Source organism: Meles meles, chromosome 21 (assembly GCF_922984935.1).
Source record: "Meles meles chromosome 21, mMelMel3.1 paternal haplotype, whole genome shotgun sequence".
Taxonomy (NCBI): domain Eukaryota; kingdom Metazoa; phylum Chordata; class Mammalia; order Carnivora; family Mustelidae; genus Meles; species Meles meles.
The window spans coordinates 37,150,691-37,164,208 of NC_060086.1; the positions used below are offsets into that span (position 1 = coordinate 37,150,691).

Sequence of the window (13,518 nt, forward strand, 5' to 3'; positions counted from 1 at the left end):
CTGGCAGCCCCGCCCCGCGGACCACGCCCCCTCCCCGGCCCCTCAGCTCTCGCAGTCAGAGCAGAGCAGCTGGCGAAGCGGAGCGGGTCGCAGGTAGGGGAGCTTCTCCGGGTCCCCCAGAGAGGTGTGGCGGAGTGTCCTCTCCGCGGCGGCGGGAGCGCGGACTGGACCTCGGCCGCCTTGTGGCCGCCGCCCGAATCCAGCCCCCTCTTGCATGGGGCTCCGCCGGCGTGGGGGGCCGGGCTGGGTCTCTAGGCCCGGAGGAGCTGCCCGGGCCGCCGCGGCCTGTCTGGGGAGAGCAGGTTACTCATCCCCGGGAAGGGGCGGGTGTGGCCGCAGCCGGAGGGATTTGGGGCGGACGTCCGGCAGCGCGTGCGGCGTGCAGGGACGGCCTCCCTTCGGTTGGCCCGTGGGCTGCACCGCGAGTGGGGGCCTCGCGGGGCGGAGCGAGGGGGGGCGCCGCGCGGGGAGGTGCGCGGCCCCCAACCGGGGCGGCTGGCGCGGGCGGTGGGACCCGGGTTGCGGGGGATGTTGGGGCGGAGGGAGTCGTCCTGGCGCCGCGCGATTGGCCGCATCTGGGGGAGGAGGAGCCGCGGGGCGCTGTCCGAGTGTTTGCGCCCGGATGGGGGGCCTCAGGGCGGAGCAGAAAAACTTCACCCGCGCCCACAGGCTGCCTCCCCGCGCGCCCCGCCGGCAGCCCGTTTGCAGGCCGGAAATGCAGCGCTGTTTTTTGATTTTTTAAAAGAAAGTCCCCGGCCCCCGCATCTCCTCGGGTTGGAGTGGAGGTGCGTGTGGGGTGCGGTGGGTCGGTGGGGGGGGGGGGCGGGGAAATCAGCCGGTTCCAGGCAGGGCCTGCGTTCCCCTTGGTGGAGGTGTCTCACGGCGAAAGAGGAGGCCTCCCGCCTCAGTTTCTCCATTTGCAGACTAGTGGTATAACTTCTTTGATAACGGGGTGTGAGAGAATTAAAGGAGAGGCTAACCCAGTCCCGGGAGAAGCGTTAGCGACTGTCATATATTTCTTGCCTTTTTTTTTTTTTTTTTTTTTTGTATTTGCCTGTCTCCGCCTCCAGTCTGGCCCCGCCAATCCTCTCGCCTCTCTGAAACCAGAGGGAACTTGTAAAAACAATCGGTTCACATCAACCCCCTGCCCTAAAATCGTCCGCTGACGTCCCTATTGTCTAAGTCCCAAACTTGTCCACACGGCTTTCTGTGGCAACCCTCTCCAGCTTCCACCACCTCCTTCCTTCCCCTGGGCCTTTGCTCCGCCAGGAATGACCCCTCCCCGTCCCCCCAGAAGTGACCCCTGTAAGACTCAAGGCAGCCTCCCCTCTTCCGCCAGGCCCTCTCCACCTCTTTCTGCGCTCCGGCTGGGGGCGGGGAGGCTTGGTGACCGCGGGATCTCAGTGCTTGGCTGCCCATCCTCCCGCCCCCACACCCCCAAGTGCGGCCGGAGCCCCTCCAGCGCAAGAACAGGGTCCTGTAGCGTCGCGGAGCTGATCCAGACCCAGCGGGGCCCTGGGGCGCTTGGTCGCCATTAAGGGTGGGTTCCCCTGGGAGGGGAACGTCTTTCTTTGTCCCGCGGAGTGGCCGAGCAGGGCTTTTGGTTTCTGTGTCATCAGCAGGGACAGCAATAGGAGGGATTATTCTGGATGGCCCCATGCCTGACAGTTCCCCCATTAGCGGCTCGGGTATTGTTGGCTGAGGCCATTGTAGCGGGCACCGTCTGCCCCGCGTCCGGGGGCCTGGGATGCTGCATCGGTGTCCCGTTTGACAAATGAGGAAACAGGCATCGAGCGGGGAGGTCACTTGTCAGGGGTCACAGGGGGAGCGGAGAGCACAGTCGGGCCTGAAACTCCGGTCAGCACCTCCCACCCCGCGAAGTCCGGGGGGTGCGGGGAGAGCTGGAGGCAAGGATGCGATACGGGACTGCGTGACCCGGGGGTGACGGGGTGCGGAGTCGGCTACTGGTTACGAGCTGAGGGGGGCGCAGGGCCCTCGGAAGTGTGGGAGGCGCGGCGCTGGGGGACCTTCTCCGCCGGGCGGGGCTGGTCCCGGCGGGGCCGTCGGGGCGCTCCGGGGCGGGGGTCAGGCGGCCACGCTGGAGACGCCGCGTCGGGTTCCCCAGCCGCGGGTGCTCGGGTTTCCGGCCTCTTCTCAGCACTCTGGGGCCCCAGGGAGGTGGGGGGAGGGCGGCAGGGCACTTTCCGGCCGGGGGTCTGTCCGCGTCTGTCCGCGGGCGGCACCCTCCCGCCTTGTTTGTGTTTCTGCGGCGGGCCCTGCTGGCTCCGGGCGGCGGCTGGCCCGCGGTAGCCCGCCGCCCCGGCTCAGCTCCGCGCTCCTCCCCTAGCCTCCCCCGCCCCTCCCCGGCCTCCCCCGCCCTCCTCAGCCTCCCCCGCCCCTCCCCTGCCTCCGCTCCATCCACTCCCTCCCAGCCCGCGGCAGCTCTCTCCCGAACAATAGAGTGGGAGGTGGCCGAGGCCGCCTCGGGTCCCCTCCTGGGGCCTCTCGCTTCCTGGGACCCCTCTGTCCCGCCTCCACAGCCCTCCGTTCTGCCAGGTGGGGGCCCAGCCGGCCTGGAGGTGGGGAGGGAGTCACCCAGACTCAGCCTCAGTTTACAAAGGAGGAACCTGGGGTGCCCTAGAGTAACTCTGTGAGTCATCCAGAACCTCACCCCTGTCCACCCCCCAGTTTCCCTGCCACCCGCTCACCGGGAGTTGACACGTGCCAACCCACCGGCTGTGAAGGGCAGGTGGTGCCGCCGTCCCACGCTGATGCCGCTCTGTTCCCCTGCACCAGCGGCACCTGCCGCACTGCGAGCACCTTAGGACCCCCCCATTCCCGCCCTTCAGAATCGGAGTCTGCATTTTATCACCGTCCCCACACACTTGTGGGGACCCTCAAGTGTGAGAAGCTCTCTGTGCCTTAGTTTCCCTACCTGTAAAGTGGGGATTAAGGCATATCCCCAGCTGTGCTGCCCTGGGCATGAATTTAGTTCAAGTACATGAGCACCCAGCGGTGAGCCCAACAGCGAAGTCGGTGGGTCGTGGGCAGTGGCCATCGGGTGAACCAAAGCACAGCCTCACTCTTGTCCCCTTTCCCCAGCCATGGCTGGTTCTCCAGTGCCCTGCCCCCCTCCTCTGTGTGGGCTGGTTCAGAGCCACCCCCACGTGCCAGCAGCGGCCTGGCCCTGCAGCTGGGAAGCATCCACACATGATGCCAGCCCTGGCTTCCCTCAGCCAGAAACCCATGTGAGGCTCAAGACACCCCCAGTTTTCAGTCTACGCTTGGAGTGGCCTGGCTTTGCCAAGAACCACACGGAGAAAGAAGCACCCAACGTGATTGAACCCAGTTCTTGCTCCCCTAGACCCCCCCCCCAGGCCCCCGTCTTCCTGCCCTCCAGGAGAGGTGTGAAAGCTACCAAGAATGGAGTCTTGGGGGGCGCCTGGGTGGCTCAGTGGGTTAAAGCCTCTGCATTCGGCTCAGGTCATGATCTCAGGGTCCTGGGATCATGCCCCGCATCAGGCTCTCTGCTCGGCAGGGAGACTGCTTCCTCCTCTCTCTCCGCCTGCCTCTCTGCCTGCTTGTGATCTCTCCCTGTCAAATAAATAAATAAAATCTTAAAAAAAAAAAAAGAATGGAGTCTTGGGAAGTAAACTGCAAACTCCCTCTCACTAAAGTGTAAATGACTGAGAAACACTGTCAAAGCTCCCCTCCCTGGAGAAAACACTGGCTCTTTGGCTTCAGAGAGATTCATCCTTGCTGTGTTTGCTGGTTCTCAGGGTGGGGGCTCACAGGGGTGTGCAGGGTTGTCTGGAGTCCCAGGTAGGTGGGTGGGCTGAGGGGAGGTGTTGGCAAGGCCAGAGCCTGGTGCCTGGGTGGACTCTGAGAACCTAATATGAGGACACGCAGGGCCTGTGGAAAATTCCCAGGCTATTTTGGGTTGAGGCCCCCTTCTCCACCCTTTCCAGGGAGAAAGGCCCTGCTGACACACCCCTCCCCGAGGGCAGCCAGGGTGGGAGTGACTTCCTGGCTCCCTCACTTCTAGGACCTTGGGTCCCCCTCCCCTGGCCCTGGGCACTGTTTAGAACCTGGTGGGGGCTGACTGAGGGAAGGGGGGGGCGTGCCCTCTCCCTCCCTTCACACTCTCAGACCACCCATGCTCCCCTCCCCCGCTTGCTTTTTCTCCAGAACATTTCCCCAGTTTAGTTCTTGGCTGGGGGGCCCAAGGCAAGCTACTTGACACTTTGAGCCTCAATTTTCCCATCAGCAAAGTGGGGATGAACAAGTAAAGCTGGGCGAGGTGTCTAACTCCAGGACACTGCTCTTGTCCCTGTGGTTGTGGGTCTCCAATCCCCAAGCATAAGCTCCTGAGGGCAGGAATTTGCTGCCCTGGTGTCCTTTTCCTGCGCAAAGTGAGTGGTCCGGCAGCTGCTGGAAGGGATGTAGCCTTCGTCAGGGACCTCAGGGGCCCGTGCAAGCCTCCAGTGTGCTTGAGGGACAGACGCAGCCCCACCTGGTCCCCTGGTGTGCACACACAGGCAGTGACAAGCCCGTGCGTGTGAGGACACACATATACGTGCGCACAGACGCGTACACAAGCTCAGGAGCTGTGCCAGGGACGTTTAGGCCGCTGTGCTGCCCGTCAGAGGCCCCTCCCATGTCTGGGCTTCAGGCACCTTCTTGCAAACTGCTCCCGGCCGTGGGGAGCCGTGGGGAGTTAAGGGGTACGTGGGCTGGTGGTGGAGGGGGCTGGTCCCAGAGGGTGGGCCCCGCCGCCGCGGGAGCCCTGGACCCTGGTGGGAGGCGTGTCTGGCCCTCTGTACACCTTGTCCCCATCTGTGTGTGGAATGGGGTGGGGGGGGGGTGGGCAACAGCTGCAGGGTTGGCTCCTGGGTGACTGGCTACCCCCTCCCCCAGCTGTTTTCCTGACAGCTGGACTCTGACCCCGGCCTTCCCCACAGAGAGGCCATTCACTCCTCTTTCTCTCTGCCGGCCCTGGGGGCCTGCTCCAGCTGCCCCAGCTGCTCTCCAGCTCAGATGGGCTGAGAGAGGCGGGCAGGGCAGTGGTGAAGGACCCGGCGTCTCCCTGCACCCCCCGCCCCAGCCAGTGGTACCCTCCGGCCCCAGTTTCTAACACGGCTGGGCGTGAGCATGGCTATCACCACCGCTTGCTGGACTGTGCTAACGAGAGAGCACGGTGGGCGCCAGGCCGGTGCTCCTGGTTCTGAGGCTGCTCTCCACCAGCCCCAGTGCTGGGCCCTGGGGACGTGGAGGGACCCTGTGCTGCCCTCAGGTTGCTCACCCCCACGGCCACGGGCTCCCATTGGCATCTCTGAGGTGTATTTGGGGAATCAGGGATGTTCCGGTGGAGAGAAAAGGGGGCCCTAATTTGGGCTTGTTTCATTAATTCAGGGGGAGGTGGGCATGGTAAGGGGCATGCAACGGAAAGACAGACGGATGTGAAGAAAGGAGACACATGACGTTGATGATGCCCTGTAATTTGTAAGCTGGCCCTTGTCCCTTGGCTCTCACCTCCCCACCCCTGGTGCCCACCACACTGCCTCCTTGTTGGCCTTCAGCCACACCTGGGCCCTTGCCAACCTCAGGGCCTTTGCACAGGCTGTTTCCCCTACCTGGAAGAGCCTCCCGGTTTTTCAGATGGTTGACTCTTATTGTTAGGGCCCCGCATGTACCCTCATTAGAAAAGCATCTCTACCCACTTACTTTTTCTGTGTATTTCTTACCAGCCCTTTTGGGGATCTGTGATGATCTTATTTATATTCTTATCTACCTCTTTATTCTCTGCCTCCAAATTCAGGCCCTGTGTCTCTAGTGCCATGACCAGAGGGCCTGGCACCAGTCACCTGTGTGTGGAATGACCTTATGATGACAGTTAGAGCAGTGATTGCTGGCAGTCACTGCTCACTTGTGCTGGGTCGGTGCTGAGCGCTTAGCGTGTAGTCTGTGATTTCAGCTTCATGGCAAAATTGTGAGGGCAGATGTGCCTGACTCCAGAGGAAGGCAAGGAGACTGTGGATGGTGGGGGTGGGGGGGTCCCCTGCCTCCCGCTGCTGTTCCCCCTGCTGTCCCAGGAAGCCTGGGCAGGACGCTCCTTTCTCTGGGCCAGCCCCCTTCCCAGAACCCCAAGCACTGGAACATTCCAGGACTCTATGACCTGTGCTGCTGGGTCATGCTGGAGCCCTGAGCCCCAGCCCAGCAGCCGGGACCTTTATGAGGTGGGGGCTCCCCGGTCCTCCCTGGCCACGGCTGCAGCTGAGAGAAGGGTCAGGAGGTACTACGTCACTTCCTCCAGAAGGCCAGCCAGCCCTCTCTCTTCCTAGCAAGACAGAACTAAGGCCAGACAGGGGAGTGTGGGGGGCTCTGGGCAGAATGTGGGGCAAGGGGACAGGGGAGAGGTTTGGCCCTTTCGGGGGAGGAACCAGGCGTGGGTCTCGGGTGGCTTGGGATGCGGGCAGAGGGTACATGCCTGGGTGATGTAGGCTGGAAGCCCAGGGCCTGGGGCCACAGAGTCACCGTCAGTGAGGGATACAGGGTGGCAAATGGGGGTTCAGGGTGATCAGATCTTCGAGTTTTTCCCAGAGTAGTTGGAAGCCCCCGTTTGAGAGAGCTGTGTTTAGGATAGCCCCTGTTTTCAACGTGAAACCCTGTGTGGGCCCCACAAACCCTCGGGGCTGCTGTCGCCCCAGCTCGCCCTGCGTGCTGCGCCGGGTGTGAGTTCAGGGCTCTGCCGCCGTTGCCCCGGCCGCGGGGCCTGGCTCTGTTTCATCTTCCCTGCCGTCGCCAGCCCCGAGCAGGTGCCCGGGGATGCCCACTCAGCTGCCCCATGTTACAGATGGGGAGATTGGTCCCAGAGAGGGGGAACGGCTTGCCCAAAACCCGCCGGCTCCCGAGCTTTGCTCTTTCCTGTTGGGCTTGATCCAAGGCCAAGTCAGAGCGGGTACCTTAGTGGTCACGTGCTCAGGGCAGCGGCCACGTCCTGCTCTTGGCACAATGCCAGAGCTGGGCAGCAGCTAGGGAGCCTGCCGCCCCCTGAGCCCGCGGCCGGGTCTGAGCCCGCCTCTGATGCATGCTGAGGGTGACCAGGGGAATTGGCGTTCCTCGTGGCCAGTGGCCCAGGCAGGGTGCCTGCTCAGCGCCTGGACACATAAGGGCCTCTGCAGTGGCCTGCCACGTTGGGTCCCTCGGGCTCGCTGTCCTGGATGCAGGCTAATGACAGCCCCCGGGGGATCCAAAGCTGGGGTCTGTGCCTCTCCGGGTTGTGTCCAGAGTTTCTCGGAGGAGCGCCGTGTGCTGTTCTCCCCCTTGCCTCTCCGCCTTCCCCAGGGCGCCTGGCACTTAGTGGGTCAAGTTGTTGGGTAGCTGGAGTGTGATCTAGGTGGCTGGCATTAAAGCCCACCTGCCTTCCTTCCCTCCCTCCCTCCCTTTCACGAGTATTGACTCAGTGCCCCGAGGGTGCCCAGATCTGTGCTGCATGGAGGGGACGTAGAGGGGACTGATGGCACCCCGTCACAGGGCAAGTGGGCATTTCCTGGCAGAACGATGCCAGAGGGAGGCCTATGGCTGCAGCAGGAGCTGAGGCACCTGACCCACCTGGGGCGACCCGGGCATGTTTCCAGAGAAGGTGACCTCTATGCTGAGTGAGCCTTGCACCCCAGCCAAGAGCAACGGGTCTCAAGTGGCGGATTCTCAGACACAGCGCTGGGTGTGCATCGGGGGCCCCTCCTTGCAAGGCATTAGCCCCTGAACACCCTCTGTGTCTCCCTAGGTTAGCCATGTCATCTGAGCCTCCGCCGCCGCCACAGCCCCCAACCCACCAGACTTCGGTGGGGCTGCTGGACACCCAGCGGGCCCGAGATCGGTCACCGTCCCCTCTTCGGGGCAACGTGGTCCCCAGCCCACTGCCCACCCGCCGGACAAGGACCTTCTCAGCGTGAGTCTTGGGCTAGCCTGGGGAAGCTTCTCAAGATAGGTCTCCTGCCCAGAGCCAGAATCATTGTGTCTGGTCATCTCTGTGCCTCAGTGTCCTTGTCTGTCAAATGACGAGATAGGTTAGGGTAAGGGGGTCTTAAATGATCGGGTGTTAACCGCAAACAAGCCTCTTCCTTTGTGAGACCTTGATTCCTCAGCTGCAAAATGGGGACAGTAGCAGGTTGGCTACAGAGCTGCAAAGGACCTGCACGGTGCCTGGCAGATCCAGATCTTGGGCCCAAGGAGTAGAGGCTGCTGTGATTAATAATTAGTCCTCGGAGGGATGCTCAGAGAGCTTTTAGTCTAACCCCCTTTCCAGATGGAGAAACTGAGGCCTGAGAAAATTTGCCAGGGTCATCAGAGAGTGTCTCTTACTGGAGTCTGTGTGAATGGCTCCCACGGTTGTGCAGTGCACAACTGCACAACTGGTCAGTATGCCCCTGGCTACTGCCTGGGGCACAGCTTTTGAGGGGGAGGTTCTGGAATGAGCTAGGTGTGTCCTGGGAGAGTGGGTGGCTGTTTTGGAGGGCTGGTGGGCGCCTGCTCACACTTGCCTCATCTCTGTCAGGACGGTGCGGGCTTCTCAAGGTCCTGTCTACAAAGGAGTCTGCAAATGTTTCTGTCGATCCAAGGGCCACGGCTTCATCACCCCGGCCGATGGCGGCCCCGACATCTTCTTGCACATTTCTGAGTGAGTCAGGGCTGGTTTGTGTGGTTTGGGGCTGGGGCAGGGGCTGCCTAGGCCCCAAGGAGGCGGGGGGAGGGTGTGACTTTGGTGGGCACCGTGTGTGAGGGTGTGAGACTTTGCCTGTGACCTGTGACTGTGCCTGGGGGTAGGGTGGCGAGACTGTACTTGGCGGTGGTGTGTGTGGGAGGCTGCAGAGGACAGTCTGTGTGTATGTGCACGAGAGAGAGCAAGCCCATGTGTGCACACATGGGAGGGGCCCGAGTGCCCATGAGTATCTGGTGGATGGGGACGGGGGCACCCCTGGGAGCTGCAGGAGTTGCGCTGGACCTAGGGTCTGGCTTCCTGCTTCCCGCGGGGGAAGCCACTTGGTGAGGCTAGGGGCTGCTTGAGCCCTGTGCTCCAGGAAGGAAGACTGGAGCTGGACCCTCTCCCCTGCCACTTGCTCACTGACGTCCTTCCTTCCTGTGTGGAAACCCTCGGGAGGCCCAGGGCGCGGCCCACACATTCGAGATCTCAGGGCTGGAAGGCCGCCAGCAGCCTGCGCTTTTCTCCCACCTTCAGATATGGGGGGCCCTCATCACGCACCCCTTACCCCTGCCCCATTCTTTGGCCTCTGCCTCTCCCGATCTGTCAGTTCAGTCTGTGGCAGGCTGCGTCCTACCCCACACAGCAGACCAGGCAATAGAGGAAAACCCCGTTTCTGCAGGCAGGCAGGGCACTATCACAAGTGTCTGTTGGCACGGGCGAGTGATCCCTTCCTGATGCCTCTCCCCGACGTTCTTGCACGTCGGGACTTCACGGCCCTCTACCGTGCACACACGAGAAGGATCCTGAGTCCGCGCGTCTGACATGTGTATGCACACGTAGACTGGCATGTACGTGTATTTTCATCTTGCCCCTGTCCAGAAGGGATCTGTAATGGTTTACAAGGACAGTCGCAGGGCACCATGAAAAATAAGGAGCAAATGAGTTAGTAAGGAGATTTGCTGGGGAGCAAATCAGAGAGGTGGAGACACGGGATGTCTGCTTCCACGGCCGGAAGTGGGCTGCAGGTGTGTGTAGCCCTGGGCTTCCGGGTGGCCGGATGCGAGAGGGAGGCACCATTTGCTAGTGGGTTCTTCCGCCAAGACAAACCAGTTCCAAGAGCTGAGGGGGATGTTCCTCTTGGAGGGGCCCTCAAGGGGGCGTCAAGATGGGCACCTCACCGGGATGGGCGAGATGGTGGCTTGTGCCCCGTCAAACGTCAGAGAATCTTCCCGGGGCAGTCACAGGGAGAGGACGCTTTCTGGAACTAGCTTTAAGCAGAGAAGGGACTTTCCTGAAGCTTGCTGGGTGCCTGGGGAGTCGGAGGGCAGAGGTGCACGCAGCTGGGTTTGGGGGGAGCTCCTGGGACCAGGGTGGGTGTGCTGCAGGAGCTCAGGAAAGTCATCGCACCAGCGCTCGACGGTGACTTGTCTTCCTCTCTCGGGCTCAGACCAGCTTTCCCTGCCCTTCTGTCCCCAAGCCCATAGTGCCTACATTTAACTTGAGAGCATGGGCCCCTGGACGGGCTGAGCCTGGTCTCGGCCTCCGCGTCAAGGGAGACGAAGGGTGACCACTTTGAAGGGGGCCGCTGAGATGGGGTGGCCCCCTCGGGTGGCAGGGTCGGGGGGACAATTCCTCTGAAAGGGGTGGCCCTCCGACCAGCACGGGCTGCAGTCCTTTCTGAGTGCGGGGCACTGAGTGCTGTCTCCTTCCCCCTGCAGCGTGGAAGGGGAGTACGTCCCCGTGGAAGGCGACGAGGTCACCTACAAGATGTGCTCCATTCCCCCCAAGAACGAGAAGCTGCAGGCCGTGGAGGTGGTCATCACCCATCTGGCTCCAGGCACCAAGCACGAGACCTGGTCCGGCCACGTCGTCAGCTCCTAGCAGAGGCCGGAAGCACCCCTTTCTCCTAGGCTTGCGGGAGACTCTGGGGGGAGGAGGAGGAGGCAGGACCAACCTGGAGATGCTGGTCTGCCGCTTAAGGTGGGCCTTCAAAGGGAGGAGCCCGTCGGTCCCTTTCAAGTATCTCCTGGAGGAGGGGGCGTGGGGGGCAGGCATGGGGGTGCTCTCGGCCACCGGCACAGCCTCTGACCATTGCAACAGTCTCTCACCATCTGAAAAGCATTAAAAGCATGGAAAAAGGGGTGCCCGCTAGTGGCTGAGTGGAGGGTCCAACCCCAGCCCCCGGGGCGGGTCAGGCTTCCCCAGCCCACAGAGTCCTTTGTGCCCCTGGACTGGAGACTCAGTCCCCGGGTCCAGTCCGCACCAGGGCTGACCAGGGCCCTGCACGTTTCCCGGGATGCACTCTTACCCATGTGGCCGCCTTCTTGTGTCCATGGCCCCGGGCCCAGGCCCTTCTCTTGCTCCTTGTGGTTGGTTCTGGGGGAGGGGGAGAATCTGGCTCCATGGTGCAAGCAGGGGGGGCTCTGGTGCCTTGCAAGTGGGAAGTGTCACTACTGGGCATTTGGGGAAAAGTGTTTCCCCGGGAGCCCTGAGCCTTCCCCCTTGGCTCTGCCCAACTCCGCGGCATCCTCTTCTAAGAGCCTGGTCTGCTTCCGCCCTCAAGGTGAATGATCATCATTTCGAAGGCATTTCACATCCCTGGTCCTTTGGTGGTGGGTGGGCGTGGGAGCAGGGAGGGTCTTTGTTTAAAATCAGACCTTTGTCCAGATCCATCCAGAAGAGAGTCGGTAGTTTGCTTCTGGGCAGGCCTGCTCAAGTCAAAAGGTAGAGGAGAAATGCACCTTTGGTGTGGGGTTTTCTTGCAAACTGGCATTAAGACATGCTTGGGATTTTCTTCTTTCCTTTTTTAATACTGAAGGCTCTCAGCCAGAGCCAGCCGTGGGCGCACTTCGCTGCCGACATTCCGAACCTTTGTAGATATTTGCCGTAAACATATCCTTGGGAGTTTCTTTGCGGTGGTTTGGTTTGGCTTGGCTCTCGTTGTGATTTAAAAATAGAAATAGCTGGGTAATAATGTTTTGAAATATGGGGCTTATGTGTAGACAGGAAACCATGTTTCAGTTCAGGGAAGTGAACCCTTGAAAGCTTGGGGGCAGACGGGGGTGTTGCGCACGAGGGAGGCTGGCCGGGGGGATGCGGGGCCGGGGGGATGCCGGAACAGGAAGGCCCTTGTTGGGTGTCTGTCTGTGGTCTGTTTGTCTTTCCATCTGGGAAGAGCTTCCTTTGAAAGGGTTTGGAAGGTAGAAATATTTTGCTGACGACTGGTGAGTTTTTGAAATACACAATTAAGTGTGTTGACTGTGTGCGTGTGTGCGCGCGCGTGCTGGCAGATGGGGCAGTGAAACAGTGCAGTGAAGCGAGCAGTTGGTCTGCTTTTTCCTGGCCCGTGGCCCCCCACCCTGAAGGGCCCCTGCGCCCCCTGCCTCCTGCTGGGTCCGCGGAGGCCTTTGCTGCCTGCGGGCTTGCTTTGCGGGCCGTGCTTCCGGAGCTCCTCTTGGGAGGACGTCTGACGCTGGTCACAGAGCTGGGAACAGCATCCGGATTTCTGTCCACATCTTTCCTCCCACCAGCCTTCTCTCTCAATAAAGTGTGTTTTGTGCAAGGCTCTGTGTTGTTTGTGGAGGTGGAGGCCGGCTGCCTCTCCTGGGAGCTGGCAGGTAATGGGCCTGTCCCCCGAGTCGGGCGGACACAGTCATGCTGTTTCATTCATTGTACTTCACAGGCTGGTTTTTGGGGGTGGTGAGTAAGAGAATGGGACCGTCCCTCTCCCCTTAATCATCCTCTCCAGTATCGGGCAGCTTAGCAGTGGAATCAGGCTCCGTGACAACAAAATGCCACTTGGCTTCACGGAAGCACTTGAACTTTGACTGTGTGAGTCTGCGCAACGAGAGCAGGGGCAGGCCGGCCCAAGGGGAGGCTGGTGGTGGGAGGTGTGAAGGTCGAGGGCCTGGGTGTCCAGGCGCGCGGTGGGGAGGCGCAGGGTGTCGGGGCTGCTCTGGGTGGGACTTACAGGTCAGCCGGGGAAGGCCTCGCCCAGCCAGTGTCTCCTGAGGGAGGGGAGGTCGTTTTTGATGGTGCAGCGCATTTTTACTGCTGAACTGCTTTTCAAAGTGTGTTTGGAAGTTACAACCAGGCCAAGGGACCTGTTGAGGGAGAAGCCACAGCAGGCGTTTATTCCAAACGTGGAGCTCTGTCGGAGGGCCGCACGGGGCCGGTGTTATCTGGGGGAGAACCTGCAGGCGGAGCAGGAATCCAGCGCTCAGAGAAGGGTGGGTGGCCGTGGGCCCGAGCCCGGGTGGCCTGACGAGGCCAAGGTCAAGGAGCGGTGGGGGAAGAGGAAGCAGCCTTTGGAGAGGACGTGATTCAAGGCCATCTCCACCTTGACAAATCTGCCAAGTCTTCCCAATGGGGCGCTCCCCACCCTCCGGCTGAGACCTTGCCAAGTGTCCCGCAGATCCTGAGCTCCCCCCCCGCCGCGCACCCCCCCATGGAGTGCAGGCACCTCAGTGAAATACAGGAGGGCCTTCATGGGGGCTTCTCCCTCAGGAGTGCCCGGCCGTGCCCTCCCTGGGGCCGCTCACTCCAGGGCCAACCTCGGCTGCCCTCCTGCTCAGCACTTAGCTACTGTGTCGGAGACTCTTGTGGTGTCTACGCTGCCGGCTCTGAGAGCTGAGGGGGTGACTTACCCGCACCTGCACAGCAGGGCTGGTCGTGCCTGCCCTACAGGCTTCCCAGGGGCTCGTGGGGGTACTAACGGCCTGGCTGGAGGTGGCTGGTGTGTGCTCTAGGCGCCATACCCCGCCTGACAGAGGAGCAGACGGGCCGAGATGAAGCCGTCCTGAGTCACCGCGCCG

General features: G+C 61.7%; 1 protein-coding gene across 1 annotated transcript; it reads left to right on the top strand.

Moving 5' to 3' along the window:
• Window positions 1–26: 26 nt before the first annotated feature.
• On the top strand, window positions 27–12,266 carry CARHSP1 (calcium regulated heat stable protein 1). The gene is made up of 4 exons (XM_045993612.1): window positions 27–93; window positions 7,787–7,951; window positions 8,558–8,680; window positions 10,423–12,266. Exons 2-4 carry the CDS (start codon window positions 7,794–7,796, stop codon window positions 10,583–10,585), a joined length of 444 nt encoding a protein of 147 aa, XP_045849568.1. The 5' UTR covers window positions 27–93; window positions 7,787–7,793; the 3' UTR covers window positions 10,586–12,266.
• The last annotated feature ends 1,252 nt before the right edge of the window (window positions 12,267–13,518 follow it).